Source organism: Oncorhynchus tshawytscha, linkage group LG14 (genome assembly GCF_018296145.1).
Source record: "Oncorhynchus tshawytscha isolate Ot180627B linkage group LG14, Otsh_v2.0, whole genome shotgun sequence".
Taxonomy (NCBI): domain Eukaryota; kingdom Metazoa; phylum Chordata; class Actinopteri; order Salmoniformes; family Salmonidae; genus Oncorhynchus; species Oncorhynchus tshawytscha.
In genome coordinates this window covers 39,829,549-39,851,318 of record NC_056442.1, presented here as the reverse complement: position 1 = coordinate 39,851,318, position 21,770 = coordinate 39,829,549, and the positions used below count along the sequence as shown (strand labels likewise).

The window sequence follows — 21,770 nt, the reverse complement described above, 5'->3', positions numbered from 1 at the left end:
GAGTGGAGAACAGGAAGGCTTCTTAAATAAAACTAACAGGTCTGTTGAGGCGGCACCACCTCAGTTGAGTTGGAGTGCGTCTGGTGGTTATCGATGCCACAGCGCTGAAATGCCAATTAAGAAAGTGTGGTCTGTTTACAGTCGACGGTCATTAGCTGAGGGTAGGAGCTCTGTCGCTGGGTGTTTGTAGGAGTGTGAGGTGGTGCCTCGTTAGAGAACGCTGCTGGGGCACATTGACCTTTGAAAGGCCCGCTGCACTGTGAGGGCTCCTTTAGATCTCAATGCGGGCAAAACATAAAGCCTAGCCTACAGACACTCATCACAGATGTTGTGATATCAGTCATTCATGTGTAGTATACAGTACACACTCTGAGGGCTATACATGGAGACTTCTACTCACATGCTGACCCCACCACCCGCGTCGTGTTCGCAAAATAAATAAAAACATACACTACCGTTCAAAAGTTTGGGGTCACTTGGAAATGTCCTTGTTTTTGAAAGAAAAGCACACAAAAATTGTCCATTAAAATTACATCAAATTGATCAGAAATACAGTGAAGACTTTGTTAATGTTGTAAATGACTATTGTAGCTGGAAACGGCAGATTTTTTTATGGAATATCTGCATAGGCGTACAGAGGCACATTATCAGCAACCATCACTCCTGTGTTCCAATGGCACGTTGTGTTAGCTAATCCAAGTTTATCATTTTTAAAGGCTAATTGATCATTAGAAAACCCTTTTGCAATTATGTTAGCACAGCTGAAAACTGTTATGCTGATAGAAGAAGCAATAAAACTGCCATTTAGACTGGTTGAGTATCTGGAGCATCAGCATTTGTGGGTTCGATTACGGGCTCAAAATGTCCAGAAACAAAAAACTTTGTTCTGAAACTCATCAGTCTATTCTTGTTCTGAGAAAGGAAGGCTATTCCATGTGAGAAATTGCCAAGAAACTGAAGATCTCGTACAATGCTGTATACTACTCCCTTCACATAACAGTGCAAACTGGCCCTAACCAGAATAGAAAGAGGAGTTGGAGGCCCCGGTGCACAACTGAGCAAGAGGACAAGTACATTAGAGTGTCTAGTTTGAGAAACAGACACCTCACAAGTCCTCAACTGGCAGCTTCCAGTCTCAAAGTCAACAGTGAAGAGGTGACTCCGGGATGCTGGCATTCTAGACAGAGTTGCAAAGAATAAGGTCCTCTGTCCCCTGTCTGTGTTTTTCCCATCTTAATCTTTACTTTTTATTGGACAGTCTGAGATATGGCTTTTTCTTTGCAACTCTGCCTAGTAGGTCAGCATCCCTGAGTCGCCTCTTCACTGTTGACGCCTCCCACGCCTCTTTCTATTCTGGTTAGAGCCAGTTTGCACTATTCTGTGAAGGGAGTAATACACAGCGTTGTACAAGATGTGGTTTTCTTTAAAAAACATGGACATTTCCAAGTGACCCCAAACTTTTCAACGGTAACGGTAGTGTACATATTATTCAATTATTGCACCCACACTGCTCGCGCGCGCCAACGAGCGTCTGCGTTGCCAAGTGCTAAAATTGAAGTCAGTTCTATTTGTGACACAGAATGCGATGCAAGTCCTGCTTCTCCCATCTCCTCGTTGGATTTTTAGAAGCATGTACCCACGTGCAATCTCTTCATTGGTTATACCCATGTGTGACTGAAAGATGACCCGAGGTCGGTTGTGGTAATACACCTTATTAAGAAAGGTAGTTGCCAATCGCCATATAAAGTCCAAAGAAGAAAAAGCCTGGAAGGAGGAGAGATGACTAGAAACGATTCGGTTGACCACTGTGTGGGTTAATTGTCGAAGTAGAGGACCTTGGGCTTTTCAGGTAAAATAACAAATCAGTGTTTATATCCCAGGACAAATTAGCTAGCAACTGCAAGCTAGCTAGCTAAATTGCCATACATGTTTAATGCTTTTGGACCTGTCCCCAAATTAATATAATTGGGTCAGCGTTTGTTTTGATATTTCAACCTGCGTGTCGTGATCGCGTTTGGTGTGGGGGACAAACTCGATTTGCACACAATGGCGCACGCGGATGGACGGTTTGGGTACGGTGTCATGCACACACAGAATGCACACTCAAACTAATTTGTCTGTCATGGCTCAACACATACACACAGCAATCGCTAGAACATACACACTCACAACTATTATATCAATCATGCACACACACGTGCTCTCATACGATCACATTGTGGCTATTCCAGGTCTGAATGTGGTCTCTAACCAAGTTTCTAACCAAGCATTTACTGCAAATTGTGTTAGCTTGCCTTGCTTATATTTGCCATGCAATACAGCTGAAGTAACATAGCTAGCTAACTATTTATTTGCTTATTGTGTATTGGAGGTTATATTACTGTACACCTTTGGATGTGTAACAAGCTACAGTATGTAGCCGATCGGTGTATGGACTCTAAAACTTTAGGTTCTGAACTAATATTCATACCTATCTATGAACCTCAGCTATCATAGTTGTATCGTCAAGTCTGAATGGCATTAATGAAGCCTATGGATTGAGTAGAATATAATAACTTTATTGTGTCAAGGATGCAAGTCCAAAATACATGTACAGTAGTTATTACCACGCATCAGATCCCCACATTGTAGCCTGTACATTGAATATATTCACTGATCATGTACTCTTCCTTGGCAAATAAAGGTGCGGTTCAAGTATGAATCTCTGAGCGACATTCTTTTTCACTCATATCCAATACCAGGTGTATCAAACTCCATTCTTTGAATGATGCTGTGTCTGCATGTATGTATTACAGTTATGCACTTCAACAGTGTTTACCGCTCCTGGGATATCAATGATTACACATTGTATCTATGCAAAAGACTAGAAACTTGATTTAAGTAAAGGCTGATTTGTAAATCATATATACAGAAATACACCTATGCAAATCTAACTCCCTTCATCTGCATTAATCTGAGGACACAGGATTGGTGTAGTATCTTAATGAGATACTTAATTTCAACCAGTGGAGAATGTGAAACGCTTTATTGAAAGTTCATTATCCAGGTGTTATAAATACATAATACATTCATTAAAAATACAAAAAAAGAGGAAGAAAGAGGTGGGGAGAGAGGTAAAACAGAGGAGCAGGGAAGACAGCATATGATTAATGAATTAGTGCCACCCTAATATTCTCTGTTCATCACAATTACATAGTGTCTCTCGCGGTGTCTTCTAACCAGCCTTGGACTCCCAGTCGGCCCGAAGATTATCTTAAGAGCGGGTGAGGCGGCGCTGATGGGATTTCTTCAGGTCTTCCTCTCTCACATCAAAACATACCTACAGATGGATAGAGAGAGCGCATGATTTAGCTTAGTTTTTTAAAATTCTAACACGGTCAGTCATCAGGAGGTGAAATGCAAAACTGACCTTGGATCATTAACTCTGAAATACAAATAGAGGTGTAGTAGTCCCAATCTAAAGCATCTCTTTAATAATACTTCCTGTATAATATAAGTATAATATCCCTTACAAAACAATCATAACATTGGATAGATAGATGCATGTGTAGCATGTGACAATAGCAGGATAGCGTCACAAATTTCAAGGATAGCGTCACAAATGAATACATAAATACCATTTGAAGCTTGATGGTGACTTGATCATTTGAATCAGCTGTGTAGTGCCAAGGCAGCACCAGGACTGTCCCCAGCACCAGGACTGAAAACCCCTGCTCTTCATTGGGACCTCTTAATCTGCAGACAGGCTTTCACAGCTCTCTGTATCTGAGGACAGAAAAGCTCACAAGAAATAGACTACACACAAGTACCCGCTCTTTCCAGAATTCACTCTCCTCTCACTTTGACAGCTGGGCCTGCTATCCTTTCACCCTCCTCCAAAAAATGCAAATGTTTGCCATTATCAAGAGTGGCACTGGGGCTAAAACAATATCCTATATAGTGTGGGAGGACTGCACCTGAAAAGGTTGGAGACTCAATACTAATCGAAGAGCATGCATGTATATGTCCTGACCAAAAGATGAGTCGTTGGTAGGGTTCACTTGACGTTGGAGCACAGCAAGATTCTCAGTAGACAGGGGGCATGGGATGTCAGGAACAATGACCCATTGTCAGTGTTTCCAGATTATCTTCCTAATAAAGCAGGTCCTCCACCTGCTGAATCTGGAATGCTCAAAAGAAACAAATCTGTATTAGTGATTATATAAATTTGGCATCAACGGGCTTGATAGTCCAGTGAAAATGGCTAAGTGTTTGTGGTGTAAATCTGAAAATTAGCAGCTGACATCTTAAGCATTTTTTAATTAATGCATGTGAGACAGGTTCCATGTACAACAAGACAGGCACAGAGGAAGAGCACAAAAAGAACACAGAACATTTTACTTACCTCTGGTTATGGACACTTTTGCCAACAATAAGGCTTCTACGGCCTGTTCCTCGAACAGTGAACATCTGGCAATATCCACATTTTCGAACCCTTGATCAGCTCGCACTCTGAAAGTAAAGAAAATAGCTTATTTTTTTGTAGATATTAAAACGATAACTGAGATATGAACGTTCAATCTAAAGCAGCAGATGTCATTTTCCAGATACGTCAATACAGCACAGTCAGCTTAACACCAGAATGGTATTGTGGTTGTTCATTAGGTGATGGGAAATATGCATACAAATAATATACTTACAGTTGAAGTCGGAAGTTTACATACACTTATGTTGGAGTCATTAAAACTTGTTTTTCAACCACTCCACAAATTTCTTGTTAACCAAGAATAGTTTTGGCAAGTCGGTTAGGACATTACTTTGTGCATGACACGTAATTTTTCCAACAAATGTTTAGACAAATTACTTCACTTATAATTCACTGTATCACAATTCCAGTGGGTCAGAAGTTTACATGCACTAAATTCACTGTGTCTTTAAACAGCTTGGAAAATTCCAGAAAATGATGTCATCGCTTTAGAAGTTCTGATAGGCTTATTGACATCGTTTGACACAATTGGAGGTGTGCCTGTGGATGTATTTCAAGGCCTACCTTCAAACTCAGTGCCTCTTTGCTTGAAATCATAGAAAAATCAAAAGATATCAGCCAAGACCTCAGATAAAAAATTGTAGACCTCCACAAGTCCGTCTCCTAGAGATGAACGTACTGTGGTGCGAAAAATGCAAATCAATCCCAGAACAACAGCAAAGAACCTTGTGAAGATGCTGGAGGAAACCGGTACATAAGTGTCTATATCCACAGTAAAACGAGTCCTATACAGACATAACCTGAAAGGCCGCTCAGCAAGGAAGAAGCCACTGCTCCATAAAAATGCCAGACTACAGTTTGCAACTGCACATTGGGACAAAGATCGTAGTTTTTGGAGAAATGTTCTCTAGTCTGATGAAACAAAAATAGAACTGTTTGGCCATAATGACCATTGTTATGTTTGGAGGATAAAGTGGGAGGCTTGCAAACCAAAGAACACCATCCCAACCGTGAAGCACGGGGGTGGCAGCATCATGTTATGGGGGTGCTTTGCTGCAGGAGAGACTGGTGCACTTCACAAAATAGATGGCTCATGAGGATAGAAAATTATGTGGATATATTGAAGCAACATCTCAAGACATCAGTCAGGAAGTTAAAGCTTGTTCGCAAATGGGTCTTCCAAATGGACAACGACCCCAAGCATACTTCCAAAGTTGTGGCAAAATGGCTTAAGGACAACAAGGTCAAGGTATTGGAGTGGCCATCACAAAGCCCTGACCTCAATCCAATAGAAAATTTGTGAGCAGAACTGAAAAAGCGTGTGCGAGCAAGGAGGACTACAAACCTGACTCAATTACACCAGCTCTGTCAGGAGGAATGGGCCAAAATTCACCCACAACTTATTGTGGGAAGCTTGTGGAAGGCTACCCGAAACGTTTGACCCAAGTTAAACAATTTAAAGGCAATGCTACCAAGTACTATTTGAGTGCATGTATACTTCTGACCCTCTGGGAATGTGATGAAAGAAATAAAAGCTGAAATAAATTATTCTTTCTACTATTATTCTGACATTTCACATTCTTAAAATAAAGTGGTTATCCTAACTGGCCTAAGACGGATTTTTATTAAATTTTTTATTTTTGGAATTTTTACCCCTTTTTTCTCCCCAATTTCGTGGTGTCCAATTGTTGTAGTAGCTACTATCTTGTCTCATCGCTACAACTCCCGTACAGGCTCGGGAGAGACGGTTGAAAGGTTGAAGGTTGAAAGTCATGCGTCCTCCGATACACAACCCAACCTAGCCGCACTGCTTCTTAACACAGCGCGCATCCAACCCGGAAGCCAGCCGCACCAATGTGTCGGAGGAAACACTGTGCACCTGGCAACCTTGGTTAGCGCGCACTGCGCCCTGCCCGCCACAGGAGACGCTGGTGCACGATGGGACAAGGACATCCCTACCGACCAAGCTCTCCCTAACCCGGACGGCGCTAGGCCAATTGTGCATCGCCCCATGGACCTCCCGGTCGCGGCCGGTTACGACAGAGCCTGGGCGCGAACCCAGAGTCTCTGATGGCACAGCTGGCGCTGCAGTACAGCGCCCTTAAAAACTGCGCCACCCGGGAGGCCTAAAACAGATTTTTGACTAGGATTAAATGTCAGGAATTGTGAAAAACTTGAGTTTAAACGTATTTGTCTATGGTGTATGTAAACTTCTGACTTCAACTGTACCTTCCTTGAAAATCCATCTATACCGCCAAAGATGCCAATGTTGTCTCTTGAAAAAAAGCATTGGAATTAAAAGTGAAATGTTTAACCTGCTTCCTTATTTATGTATCACCAGTTGATGAAGAACAACTCCAATTTCATACATCATTGAAAATGTGTCTACAAATAAGTAATAATAAAAAGTCAATATTACTTCTTAGATTTGATGGAGACATGCATCTTAGTACCTTTGTCAATGTATGATTTGTATCAGTGTGGACGAGAGACTGGGGAGCAGGGACAGAGTATTTTTGCCAAGCAATGCAACAAAGCTGGATGATTCTGGCAATGATACCTGCACCATCTACATGCTGCAGAGACTCCCTAACTCTTGGCCATTGTACACGATGGCCCATTGCTCTGAGACTTCCTTTGACCGGTCTAAAGCCTGCATGGGGCATCCTTGCCTTAATGGCCCTGACATTCTGGTCTAACACTTCATCTGACATATCAGAATAGCATTCCCTGACAGACGTATTGTGATCTTTCATCCTTCTGTAAAAAAGCTAACCGTTACACTGTCATGAAATATGATTATATATTAACTATGAATCAAATAGGACATATGCTTATGAGTTGAATTCATTGAATTAAACTGAAAATGGTGAGAACAGGCGTTCGTAGCTAAATGTGTTTGGTTAGCTTGAGAAGAATAATTGCATGATTTATCATTCTACAGTATGTATGTAATATAATACAATGTTATGAACCGACACTGAATCGTAGGAGCTAACTACTAGCTATGTGGAAGTTGGACAGAAGAACGCCCAGTGCTGCTTACCTGAGATTCCATCATCACACACTCCTTCATAGGTGTCCGCTATAACTTCCTTTGTGTCGGAAAGAAAGGCTGAACAGTATTGGTTGTAGCCAAACTGACACTCCAAAAATTGCCAAAATGGAGGGTGATTGATAGCGAAATTAATTAAAGTTTTGCTCTCGACCAAAATACATCCATTTGTTGCAAGTTGGGGAGGGGGGCTAATAGCTGAACAATAGACTTTTCAACCTTTACTAGAGAATAGTCTAATAGCCGTGCTAGGTGTGAAAAACCTCCGTCATATCACAGACCAGATTTGCCCTAACGACCAAGGGGGAATAGAGCGCATCCTCGCGGTATCTTGCTACTCAATGTAATAAAGTAATAACTTTTTCAAATAAGTTACCTTCCACATTATGTTGGCTGACATTTGTTAGCTACGCTGTCCTTACAAACAACATAGCATATTACAGCAGTATGTACCGGTATGTTAGTTATCTACCTAACGTTAGTAGTTATACATCACACTTGACAGTATATTAACTATAGGCTATCTAACTACCCAATGTTTATTGACATGATTATTCCCGTCATTCTTAGCTTAGGTAAATGGTATGGTCATTGTTCCTTCTCAATGGACATTCGGGTGCTTTAGTAAATTCGCTCTGGCTATCTACTCCGATTTCAGAGCACTCTCATCTGAGTGTACCAGGGCAAAGCATAATGAATTAGCGAGCACTCAACACCCGTTGAATATGGCGGTGTCAGTGAACATCGTCAAAAAAGCACAATTAAATTGTTTCCAGCAGCACAGTTACATTCACCAACACTCTGGTTAACACGAAATCTGCCTAACCAGCTCTGCTAGCGCGAGTGGTCTCATTTGTGTCTGGAAGTAGGTAGCATGCTAGCCAATGTTAGCTTGGGTGCTTGACTGCCGTTGTAAGGCCAGAACGCTCAAATCAACCCTACTACTCGGCCTGAACGTCCGGTGTGGGCACCGAGAGCGAAACGGTCTGAATTTACCCAGAGGGTTTTTCGCTTTTCATGGAATAGAAACACCATAATATTAATCAAATGAATTAAGCAATGGAAGAATATCAAGCGCTTCTCAAAGATGGCCTCTTGTGGTCAAACTAGCACTAACTTGCATTAACAGAAAAAATGGCTGACAATTAGAAAATGTGCTACAGAATGCTGCAGCTGCCCGCAAGGTGTGCTGCAGTATGACACACCTTTTAAAGGAGCACCCACTAATACAATGTGGGGAAAGTAAAGCCGCCTGAATACTTTCCGAATACACTACATCAAACACATGATTTCCATGTGTTTAATGCCATTCCATTTGCTCCGTTCCAGCCATTAATATGAGTCATCCTCCCCTCAGCAGCCTCCACTGAGATAGAAACTCACTCCCAGCACACTCAAATCTCCCACGCACACACATACTGCTTTCACATTGGATTTAAGGTATTTTGCTTGTTAATTTTTTAAAAATAATAATGTGGGCAATATTTATTTGACTCCCCTTACAACTAGGCCCATTTTTACCACATTTTTGCCTGCATACATACACCTTGTATACCTCTCGTGTGCATGCCAGGGACGAGTGTTGGTGGTGTGCAGATGTGGGTGGGGGTGTATTTTAATAAATCCATTGAGAATATACATCATTAAAAATATAAACGTAACATGCAACAATTTCAAAGGTCTTGAAATAAATGTATCTATGAATTTCACATGACTGGGAATACAGAATGCATCTGTTGGTCCCAGATACCTTATAAAAAATATTTTAAAAGTAGGGAAGTGGATCAGAAAACCAGTCAGTATCTGGTGTGGCAACCATCTGTCTCATGCAGCGCGACACATCTTATTTGCATAGAGTTGATTGTGGCCTGTGGAATGTTGTCCCACTCCTCTTCAATGGCTTTACAAAGTTGGTGGTTATTGGCGGGAACTGAAACACGCTGTTGTACACATCGTCCCAGAGCATACCAAACATGCTCAATGAGTGAGTATGCAGGCCATTGAAGAACTGGGACATTTTCAGCTTCCAGGAATTGTGTACAGATCCTTGCGACATTGTCCGTGCATTATCATGCTGAAACATGAGGTGATGGCAGGAAATGAATGGCACGACAATGGGCCTCAGGATCTCGTCACGGTATCTCTGTGCATTCAAATTGCCATCGGTAAAATGCAATTGTGTTCATTGTCCGTATGTTATGCCTGTCCATATCAAAACCCCACCGCTGCCATGGGGCACTCTGTTTGCAACGTTTACATCAGCAAACTGCTCGCCCACATGGCGCCATGCATGTGGCCTGCGGTTGTGAGGCCGGTTGGATGTATTGCCAAATTCTCTAAAACAACATTGGAGGCGACATATGGCAGACAAAATGAACATTCAATTCTTTGGCATCCGCTCTGGGGACATTCCTGCAGTCAGCATGCTAATGTACGCTCTCTCAAAACTGTGGCATCTGTGGCATTGTGTTGTGTGACAAAACTGCACATTTTAGTGGCCTTTTATTGTCCCCAGCACAAGGTGCACCTGTGTAATGATCATGCTGTATAATCAGCTTCTTGAGGAATAAGCATTTTGTGCATATGGAATATTTCTGATAGATTAGCAAACAAATAGTGCCAATGCCGCCTCAGCATTACGGCTATGTTTCATACTAAGCCATAGGCAGAACTTTATTGAAATAATTGTTATGTATTTGTTATTTAACCCTTTATTTTACCAGGTAAGTTGACTGACAATACATTCTCATTTACAGCGACTAGGTCGTTTGGCGTAAATAAAAGTTTAGGTTTTGATACCGGCAATACCTTTTCATATATAAAGAAAAGGTGGAAAAAAGCTGACAGGATGGTAGAGTATAATAGTGTAGGTCTTAGAACAGCTGATGGGATGGTAGAGTATAATACTGTAGGTCTTAGAACAGCTGATGGGATGGTAGAGTATAATATTGTAGGTCTTAGAACAGCTGACGGGATGGTAGAGTATAATACTGTAGGTCTTAGAACAGCTGACTGGGATGGTAGAGTATAATAGTGTAGGTCTTAGAACAGCTGACGGGATGGTAGAGTATAATACTGTAGGTCTTAGAACAGCTGATGGGATGGTAGAGTATAATACTGTAGGTCTTAGAACAGCTGATGGGATGGTAGAGTATAATACTGTAGGTCTTAGAACAGCTGATGGGATGGTAGAGTATAATAATGTAGGTCTTAGAACAGCTGATGGGATGGTAGAGTATAATACTGTAGGTCTTAGAACAGCTGACGGGATGGTAGAGTATAATACTGTAGGTCTTAGAACAGCTGATGGGATGGTAGAGTATAATACTGTAGGTCTTAGAACAGCTGACGGGATGGTAGAGTATAATACTGTAGGTCTTAGAACAGCTGATGGGATGGTAGAGTATAATACTGTAGGTCTTAGAACAGCTGGGGGTAGTTTGTGTGCGCTTTGTTTGCCCCGAGAGAGGGAAAATGATTTAGCTTTGTGTTATTTGACAAACACACACACACACACTCAAGTATATTTGGTCATAGGATTTTTACTTTCCATATGTACCATGCAAGGAGAAAGTGTTATGCTAGAGGCATCTCATTTCATTATGCTTTTCTGACAACAGTCTGAGTCAACAGTCAATATTTTCCTAACATTCTTTATTGTACAGGTCTGTCTTGTCTTGGTCTAAGGAGAGGGATACCTCTTATTGCTATTATAAACTGGTTACCAACGTAATTAGAGCAGTAAAAAGTTGTTTTGTCATACCGTGGTATACGGTCTGATATACCATGGCTTTCAGCCAATCAGCATTCAGGGCTGGTTTGAGCCCTGAATGCTTGGCGTGCAGTAATATTAGACTAGGCAAGATTCTTGGTTCTCAGAATGCTAAGGATTACTCTGAATTTGCGTAACAGATGTGTGCTGAGTGGATTTCCAGTCCACATATAGAACCCTATTCTCTAATGTCCTCAACAATTTTAAACTGAGCCCAGCCGGCCCCCTCTCTTCTCCCGCTGTTACCTTACGCCCCTTCATTCTTATGTAGCCCAGGACACAGTCTACCATGTGACGCAACAAACAGGACAGACACACTAAGAATACGTTGTTGTTTTGGCCCGGCTCTAGAGTTGTGTTGGCATTCTGAACATTTCTGTGAGGTGAAGGGCTGAAGCGGTGGAAAATGGTTGGGGGATGTTTTGAGTTTCCCTCAAGACAACATTTCTTTGAACTGATATAGTACTGTTCCTTCTAGTGTTTTCTGGAAGAGCATCGCTCAAAGCTTGTTCGTGGAATAACTCTGACTGGATCACCTCGTGACTCAGTGTTTTTAGAAGGATTGTGAAATGCTTTCATAAGTGGAATATGTATGCTTGCGTGAGGCGCTGCTGATGTTGGATAGCAGGAAGCGGAATTGTTTATGCTTCTGTTTTTAGTTGTGGTGTATTCCTTTGAGGAAGGAGGGTCATGTAGAATAACCCTATTGGCAGTTGGTCTTCTGTGTCTGTCCAAGGTCCATTAATTCTTTAACAGATAGTGTTTTGTGTCACAGTACATTCTGACTCATTTGGTGTCTCCTCTCTTGTGGTAAATGTGTTGATAATAACAGCTGTAACCAAACACTGCCTTAGAAAATACTGAATGCCACTTAGTCTAGATTTGGACCATGGAAGAGGTTTTGGACTCTTGTAGGATGGATTTTATGGTGGCATAGACAGTTCATTGTACATTGTCAACCTACTGAGGGCTGGAGGTTAAAGGGGGTGAGGCTGTCCTGTATTTGTACCTCTCACGTATCAATTACCCTCCAGGACAGTGTCCAGCCTGGCCAACACCCTTCTTTCCTGTCCTCCTATTCTTCCTCTCCCAGTCCCCATCAACCAGTATAGAGCAGGGTCTGAAAACAGCTCGTTATGTAATCTTCCCCAGGCCAAGACCAGCCACCACAAACACACACACACACCGACCAGAATCCCATTATCCTAGTATCCACAGCAACGCGCCAATGGGATTGGCCAGGGAGGAGGGGAGCCCAGCCAATAAGCCTGGTGCAGGCTGACAGGTCAGCAGATAGGAAGGAGCTGAAGTGGAATTAATGGGTGGCTGTTGTGGTTGCTCTCTATCTGGAAACCTTGGCTGAAAGACCATTAGAGCCAGAGAGTAATGCAATCCAGTAACTTACTAGTATGGCAGTTGGTAGTCAAGGAATTGATTTTGAGACGCATTGATTTGTTAGTACGGTAGACAGAAAATAATGCCATGAAGTATATTTGAACTCATACGCTCCTTAGAAAGGAAAGAAGCATTTCATGTGACAGGCTGTTTCTCTTTAATTTGTCACAAGAAACACTTCTGGATCTAATCATAGATGGCCTACTTAGAATGGCACTGAATGGATTGGAAAATGTGTGACGACAATTGTGTTGTTGATGAGAACTTGATGCACACGCCAAGATGCTTGATCTGCCATATGCTGCAGTACCATCAACCTGACACCACACACACATGCGCAAACACACACCCAAACACTCCCCCAAATACATGTGAGCTTGTTTAACCTGGAAGCCTGCTTGGGTTACTTTGGCTCCTGTCCAGCATCTTCTTTGCTCCTGCATCACCATGTTGACAAGGTGGCTCATATATCTGTCACCTTGCCCAATTCCCTTGAACCCAATATCCCGAACACACGCACACCCTAACAACCTCCACTTGGACCTGTTGTGTAATAAACTCCATTCCTCTCCCCTCAAAAATGTAGACTGTAGCACGACACAGCTTGGAGGTGAGGGGTTCACTAAGGACGGCACGTTTCCTTGAGGGGCGCTAATTTGATAATAACCCCAAGTAGGTCGCACAGTATGAGATGGAGGATGAGGGTGCCAATGTGTCTAGATTGGAGCCAGGTATTGTACTGTACGGATACAATCCAGATCAGTGGATCAGTTATGCTATGGGCTTCAGTTCATGCTGGGTGGCAAAGGAATCCTATTGTCTGTAGTGTACACATATGATCCATCTATACAGTATGTATATGTTGGCTATATCTGTCTGCACCATACATACGTCAGTCTGTGTGACGAAGCTGTTCTTCTATGTAGTGGATGTGACAGGTGTTGTGAGAGAGATGATCACTCTAACCCATGTTGTTTCTCTCCTGTCTTCCAGGAAACACCCAATTCTGTGTTCCTGGTCATGGAGGTAGGTGGAGTGTCACACTATCAGCATACAACCTCTTCTGCTGAGCTGCCTGTAGGCTACCAGGGTCTCTGCCTTTGTGTTGATACCTCTCCCCTCTCTCTCTCTGTCTGTCTTACTCTGCTTAATTACCCGCCCCTCCCCCATGCTCTCTCTCCCTTCCCCCATGCTCTCTCTCCCCATGCTCTCTCTCCACATGCCATATGTAATTTCCTCAGTCCTATGAGAGGCTGCAAACCCAGTGTGCTCCTGTCCTCACTCTGCCTCTCCCCTCCCCCTTCTTCTTTCTCTCTCTCCTCTCTCCCTCTCATTGCTCAAGACCAAAAAATTCCACAAACCGCCTGAAGGAAAGAAACTAACTATATGACACCTTAAGTAAAAATATACCTGCACACCTACACCCCAATTTCCAGGAATTATTTTATCCAAGAGCAAAACATTGTTCATTTGCTTTATATTTAGCCCTGCAATACTTATTCTGCTCCTTCTCATATTCCTGCTGTTGTTAGGCTAACTGGCTGTGCAAGGTGTCATGGGACCCTGGTACCTGTTACCTTGGCCTGCCTGGGGTGTTCTAGCTTGTTGTAGATACCGCTGTGTTCTGAGAGCCACACTGACACTAAGGAGGCAGGGTCTCCTGGCACAGGAGAAGAAACAGACATAAATCTGGCTTTGGTGTTCTAGTTAGCAGTCTGCTTAATCAATGTATCAGAGAGATGAGCATAGATAGCATCGACAGTAGGCTAGCATGGATGCTAATCTGCCTGGTGTTAGCCAGACTGCTTGTTTTGCCGAGTAAAAAAGGCTTGTTTTACTCAGGTTAGAGGAGGGATCAGATGAATTATTACTTATTAAGCAGTCAGTGCTCAGGGCTCATTCTCCAGCATTTTGGCACCGGTAGGAACACATTGAAAAGGAAACTTTTAGGGGAAACACTGCCGTTTCAGCTGCAACATTGACTCTCTGTATGAAACAAAGCAATCTACGTTATTAATGTGCCTCATAAATTATTCTCCTCACACGGAAAACAAATCATGGCAGCCCATAACCTTACAACAATCAACGTGGGCACCCCCATAAGAGTTAAATATATGCATACTACCTTATTTTGCCTTTATTTAACTAGGCAAGTCAGTTAAGAACAAATTCTTATTTTCATTGACGGCCTAGGAACAGTGGGTTAACTGCCTGTTCAGGGGCAGAACGACAGATTTGTACCTTGTCAGCTCGGGGTTTGAACTTGCAACCTTCTGGTTACTAGTCCAACGCTCTAACCACTAGGCTACCCTGCCGCTCCTTAGCATTATGTGGTTATGGTGGACCCCTAAGAATGTCTTATTTAAACTCTGCTCAATGCCACTGCTGCTTGCAGTAAACTGATTGGATTGCACACAGAGCATGTCTCTCCCTCCATCCATGTGTCAATATAAGGACCTGAGCTAGAATTGATTTCCCTGTACAAAGGCTAAACAACATGGTGTGGTAATAAACTGAACTGGAGTCAGATCCTATCGGTCACTGATAAGACAGAGGCTCTTTAAGGCCAGATCAAACCAATGCTTTGATCAGAGGAAGCTCTGGTAACCAACATGATTTAATTGGTGGTTCAACTGACAGAACTGGAAATGGTGGACAGATGCTAGCTTACATTTTCCTACCACCTACCCTACCCTCTTTCTCCTCCACTTTCTTTCCCCTTCTCCCTCATACCTTTTCTCTAACTCTCTCACTAACTCTCTCTGTCTTTCTTGGACTCCTCTCCTTTCCATTCTCTGTGTTGACTAATGCCAGGATTAACAGAGACTGTCAGTACTGATAACAGCACAGCCACTCATCAGATTAATTGATGAGACCCATCGTTATCTGGGCTTTGTGGTCACATACAACACACGCACGAACGCACACACACACACAGCTTGATACTGTTAATCCGTGTTGTTCTTACACAGCCTGCTAATAGAATGGTTTTGTTTGTCTTGTTCCTCCCCACAGTACTGCAACGGTGGCGATCTGGCTGACTATCTGCAAGGTAAGCATTGCGCTAATCTCAACACACACTGGGTATTATTCATCAAAACAAAGTAACTAGCAGTGGAGAGGAGGTGTGTGTGTGTGTGTGTGTGTGTGTGTGTGTGTGTGTGTGTGTGTGTGTGTGTGTGTGTGTGTGTGTGTGTGTGTGTGTGTGTGTGTGTGTGTGTGTGTGTGTTCACAATGCAAGGGAGTGCTGTGTGTAGGAGCCACCACAGTGTTATGACACAATGGGTTCTTTCTTTAGCACCGAGGTCAGCACAGCTCTGACGCAAGTCTAGAAATGTGCAATATCAAAGTTCACTCATCTCTCATAATGCTTTCCAAGAAAGCACCAAGCACTGAATGTCTTAATAGGATTCTGCTTGTGGAGGTCTACGTGGTATGTCATTGACTTTAATGATATAGCAGTTCATAGCTGTGAATTGCATAACACACACACCTGCCTCTCTGTGATATCAACAAAAGAATGTCACATACACGTGTTTAGAAGATGTTATTGTGGGTGTAGTGAAATGTTTGTGTTGCTTGCTCCAACAGTGCAGTAATATCTAACAAGTAATATCTAACAATACACACAATTTCAAGTAAAGGAATGGAATTAAGAATATATAAATGTTTGGACGAGCAATGTCAGAGCGGCACAGACTAAGATACAGTAGAATAGGATAGAATACAGTATATACATAAGATGAGTAATGCAAAATATGTAAACATTGTTAAAGTGATGTGTTCCAATTATTAAAGTGGACAGTGATTTCAAGTCTATGTATATAGGGCAGCAGCCTCTAATGTGCTAGTGTTGGCTATTTAACAGTATGATGGCCTTCAGATAGAAGCTGTTTTTCAGTCTCTCGGTCCCACCTTTGATGCACCTGTACTGACCTCGCCTTCTGGATAATAGCGGGGTGAACAGGCAGTGGCTCGGTTAGTTGTTGTCCTTGATGATCTTTTTGGCCTTCCTGTGACATAGGGTACTGTAGGTGTCCTGAAGGGTAAGTAGTTTGCCCCCGGTGCTGCGTTGGGCAGACCGCACCACCATCTGGAGAGCCCTGCGGTTGCGGGCGGTGCAGTTGCCGTACCTGGTGGTGATACAGCCCAACAGGAAGCTCTCTATTGTGTGTCTGTAGAAGTTTGTGAGGGTTTTAGCTGCCACTGCGGTCCCATTGATGTAGATAGGGTGATGCTCCCTCTGCTGTTTCCTGAAGTCCACGATCATCTCCGTAGTTTTGTTGAATGTAGAGTGAGAGGTTATTTTCCTGGCACCACACTTCCAGGGCCCTCACCTCCTCCCTGTAGGCTGTCTCATCATTGTTGGTAATCAGGCCTACTACTGTTGTGTTGTCTGCAAACTTGATGATTGAGTTGGAGGCGTGCGTGGCCATGGAGTCATGGGTGAACAGGGAGTACAGGATGGGGCTGAGCATGCATCGTTGTGGGGCCCGTGTTGAGGATCAGCGAAGTAGAGATGTTGTTTCCTACCTTCACTACCTGGGGGCGGCCTATCAAGTAGTCCAGGACCCAGTTGCACAGGGCGGGGTTCAAACCCAGGGCCTCAAACTTAATGATGAGCTTGAAGTGTACTATGGTGTTGATTGCTGAGCTATAGTCAATGAACAGCATTCTTACATAGGTATTCCTCTTGTCCAGTTGGGATACGGCAGTGTGCAGTGCGATGACGATTGCATTGTCTGTGGATCTATTGGTGCGGTAAGCATATTGAAGTGAGTACGGTGTCAGGTGAAGTAGAGGTGATATTATCCTTGACTTGTCTCTCAGAAGTGAGTGCTATGGGGCGATAGTCATTTAGTTCAGTTACTTTTGCTTTCTTGGGTACAGCAACAGTGGTGGACATGTTGAAGCAGGTGAGGACATCAGACTGGGATAGGGAGAGATTGAATATGTCCGTAAACACTAGCCAGCTGGTCTGCGCATGCTCTGAAGACGCGGCTAGGGATGCTGTCTGGGCCGGCAACCTTGCGAGGGTTAACACATTTAAATGTCTTACTCACATCGGCCACAGAGAAGGAGAGACCACTGTCCTTGGTAGCAGGCGACGTCGGTGGCACTGTGTTATCCTCAAAGTGGGCGAAGAAGTTGTTTTGTTTGTCCGGAAGCAAGACGTCGGTGTCTGCGACATGGCTGGTTTTCTTTTTGTAATCTGTGATTGTCTGTAGAACCTGCCACATACATCTCATGTCTGAGCCGTTGAATTGCGACTGCACTTTGTCTCTATACTGACGTTTTGCCTGTTTGATTGACTAACGGAGGGAATAACTACGCTGTTTGTATTCGGCCATATTCCCAGTCACCTTGCCATGGTTAAATGCAATGGTTCGCGGTTAGGGTTCCTGGTTAGGGTTGGTTTTAATAGTCACAGTGGGTACAACATATCCTATACACTTCCTGATGAACTCAGTCGTGGATCATGTTTGCATATGTGCAGTAACTACTCATTCCAGAGTTTTCTTTCTTTTTACTATTTTCTATATTGTAGACATCACAACTTTGAAATACCACATGGAATCATGTAGTAAACAAATCATAATATATTTCATATTTGAGTGACTTCAAAGTAGACACCCTTTGCCTTGATGACAGCTTTGCTTACTCTTGGCATTCTCTCAACCAGCTTCATGAGGAAGTCACCTGCAATCCATTTCATTTAACCAGCGTGCCTTGTTAAAAGTGAATTTGTGGAATTTCTTTCCTCCTTAATGCGTTTGAGCCAATCAGTTGTGTTGTGACAAGATAGAGGTATTATACAGAAGATAGCCCTATTTGGTAAAAGAGTCCATATTATGGCAAAAACAGATCAAATAAGCAAACAGAAGGAACAGTCTGTCATTCCTTTAAGACGTAAAGGTCAGTCAATACGAAAAGTTTCAAGAACTTTTAAAGTTTCTTCAAGTGCAGTCGCAAAAACCATCAAGTGTTATGATGAAACTGGCTCTCATGAGGTTCTCCACAGGATAGGAAGACCCAGCGTTACCTCTGCTGCAGTGGATAAGTTCATTAGAGTTAACTGCACCTCAGGTTGCAGCCCATATAAATGCTTCACAGAGTTCAAGTAACAGAAACATCTCAACATCCACTGTTCAGAGGAGACTGCGTTAAGCAGGCCTTCATGGTAGAATTGCTGCAAAGAGACCACTACTAAAGGACACCAATAAGAAGAGACTTGCTTGGGCTAAGAAACATAAGCAATGGATATTGGACCGGTGGAAATCTGGCCTTTTCGTCTGAGGAGTCCAAATGTTATATTTTTCGTTCCAACTGCCGTGTCTTTGTGGAACACAGAGTAGGTGAACGGATGATTTCCGTATGTGTGGTTCCCACCATGAAGCATGGAGGAGGAGGTGTGATGGTGCTTTGCTGGAGAGACTGTCTGTGATGTATTTAGAATTCAAGGCATATTTAACCAGCATGGCTACGTCGGCATTCTGTAGCGATACGCCATAGAGATTTCAGTGTACTATGGGTAATGTAGTTTTGTATAGATAAAATAAGCTAATAGCCAGTGTGGGTGTAGTATTATTTTACCACTGCATCCCTGGTCTTCATACATTATGTGCCAATACATTTGTACTGTATAATGAAGGATTGTGGGTAAGTGGTTTTTCCGTCCTCTCTGCTCTCCCTAGCCAAGGGGACACTGAGAGAAGACACTCTGAGGGTGTTCCTCCAGCAGATAGCAGCAGCAATGAGGATCCTCAACAGTAAAGGCATCATCCACCGAGACCTGAAACCACAGAACATCCTGCTGTCATACACCAGCCGCAAGAGATCCAGCATCCACGGCATCCGCATCAAAATAGGTGACTGAACAACCCAGCCCCTCAAACACAACACACACACACTCAGCTACAACTAAGCTAAACCTTCGAAAAGACAACTATCCCTTCAATTCTGTATATAGTGTTATTTCTGTATATACACAACTTCATAATGTTTATACAATATAAATAATGTTTATACTGTAAATATAGAGATGGCCTATCTATGAACTGTTAGCCATCATATGATTTGTCTGACTGTGTCACACAAGTGTCATATATCGTGTATTAAAATGCACCACAATGATAGCTAGCTAAGGTCATGGTTAGTTGTTTTGAACCTCACAGCTATATTTAGTTTGCACAATGCTATTCCCAGAAGGTGTGGTGACTCATGTTGTGTGTTGAGTGCCCAATTGTCTAGTGTCTGAGAGGCTTGGGAATAGGAGTTGTGACACTCCGACAATAGTTGTTATTAATAAGATAGACACAGCCAGACAGACTGACTGATGGACTTCTCTCTTTCAGCTGACTTTGGCTTCGCACGATATCTCCAGAGCAACATGATGGCTGCCACACTGTGTGGCTCCCCCATGTACATGGTGAGTGGATGCGGGTTAGTATTTGTTGTGTGTGTAAGGGTGTTGTGTCTAAGTCTCTTGTTCTCCTGTGACAACAGCTTTGCTTACTCAGCAACCTGCAACTGGAACGATCCTTTCAGAGCATGACCTCTAACCTCTGTCCTCTAACCAGGCCCCGGAAGTGATCATGTCTCAGAACTATGACGCCAAGGCAGACATGTGGAGCATTGGGACGGTCGTCTACCAGTGTCTCGTAGGGAAGCCACCTTTCCAGGTAGGATGGAGAGAGGGAGTTGATATGGGGCATTTTTTTTTCCTCACACAAAGCAGAATTAAACTGTGTGAAGAAAATAGCACATGCCTGTGCAAGAAAAATGTTTATAGAATTTATAGAAGTAGTATACAAACACTCTGTGCTTTCTCTCTCTCTCTCTCTCTCACTAGGCCAACAGTCCCCAGGACCTGAGGATGTTCTATGAGAAGAACAAGTCGCTGCTGCCCATGTAGGTGATAGGATTGAAGAATTATTAACTATCTGATTCGAGGCCATTTGGGCTGAAAAGTCGTGTTTTTAACCGGAACGTGTTGTCTGTGCCTCTATTACCCAGCATCCCGAGGGAGACGTCTCCTCCCCTTGGCAACCTGTTGCTAGGCCTGCTGCAGAGGAACCAGAAGGATAGGATGGACTTCGGTCAGTTCTGACGCCACTTCCCTTCTAGAAAGGAAATGATTTAAAACATAATGTTTGTTATCCATCAATTGGATATTACTTCTCTAACATTCACACTTCTGTCTTGTTGTTTCAGATGCATTTTTCAGCCATCCTTTCTTAGATCCAGTGTCTGCCATCAAAAAATGTGAGTAGATAGATGAGAACTTCCTTCATCAATAACAGGGAAAAATACATGTTGTGGTGTCAGAGCTGTATTGTGAGATGGCGTTGATGTTGAGAACACTTAGGTCTTGTGTGAAAACGTGTATTTGTATGTTTCTTCTCCAGCATGTCCTGTTCCAGTACCCAACTGCCCTAGCGCTGTGACCGACATCACCTGTGGCAGCTCGCCCTCTGTTCGCTACAACTCCCCTGCCGTAAGTTAATCATGACTGCCTAGACACCTCATAGTTGCATTCCACAACAAGTGGGTTACCTGTACCTCAAGGCATAGCACCAAACCTCAACACTGAGCACTGAAGAATCCAGACTTCGTACAGTAGCTCGGTGGGAAAACGGACAAACTGAGTTTCGCAGGGATGTACTTTTTCTCTCTGTCTACTGTGATTGCATTATTCTGACAGTCTAGATAGCCCAGTCTGGCTCTAATTGAATTGTACAGCCCAAACCCTCTCTCACTGAGATTAATCCTCTTGCTTTCTTTCTCTTGCCCTACGCTCCTCACATTCACACACACACACACACACACACACGGTCGTACGCACACACACACACCACCTACCCACACCAATATACACACACCTTTTGCTCGCTACAACACACACATACCCCTTCCCTTCTTCAGTCTCTCCCAGACATGCAGACGTTACCTGAGGACTGTCTGTCATCGCCCCCCTTGGGCCCTCCAAACTACCTGCAGCTGTCTAAGGAGTCTGGAGGAAGCACGAGCAGCAAGAACTCTTCCAGCGACACGGATGACTTTGTCCTGGTGCCACACCTCTC

General features: G+C 43.2%; 1 protein-coding gene and 1 long non-coding RNA gene across 3 annotated transcripts in view; one reads left to right on the top strand and one right to left on the bottom strand.

Annotated features, from left to right (window-relative positions):
- LOC112267200 (serine/threonine-protein kinase ULK2) overlaps nt 1–21,770 on the top strand; it is a 59,747-nt gene that overhangs the window by 15,375 nt on the left and 22,602 nt on the right. For both annotated transcript variants that reach the window (XM_024445409.2, XM_024445408.2), the window contains exons 4-13: nt 13,681–13,713; nt 15,703–15,739; nt 19,383–19,556; nt 20,043–20,116; nt 20,268–20,369; nt 20,540–20,598; nt 20,704–20,786; nt 20,902–20,952; nt 21,096–21,184; nt 21,613–21,770. The exon at nt 21,613–21,770 is cut by the window's right edge and continues 11 nt beyond it. In XM_024445409.2, the coding sequence (XP_024301177.1) occupies nt 13,681–13,713; nt 15,703–15,739; nt 19,383–19,556; nt 20,043–20,116; nt 20,268–20,369; nt 20,540–20,598; nt 20,704–20,786; nt 20,902–20,952; nt 21,096–21,184; nt 21,613–21,770 (860 nt within the window). The remainder of the gene's footprint in view (nt 1–13,680; nt 13,714–15,702; nt 15,740–19,382; nt 19,557–20,042; nt 20,117–20,267; nt 20,370–20,539; nt 20,599–20,703; nt 20,787–20,901; nt 20,953–21,095; nt 21,185–21,612) is intronic.
- LOC112267201 lies at nt 3,089–4,469 on the bottom strand. The gene is made up of 3 exons (XR_002956060.2): nt 4,385–4,469; nt 3,618–4,161; nt 3,089–3,319 (listed from the first exon to the last, which is right to left on the bottom strand). It is a non-coding gene; the product is annotated as an uncharacterized LOC112267201 (long non-coding RNA).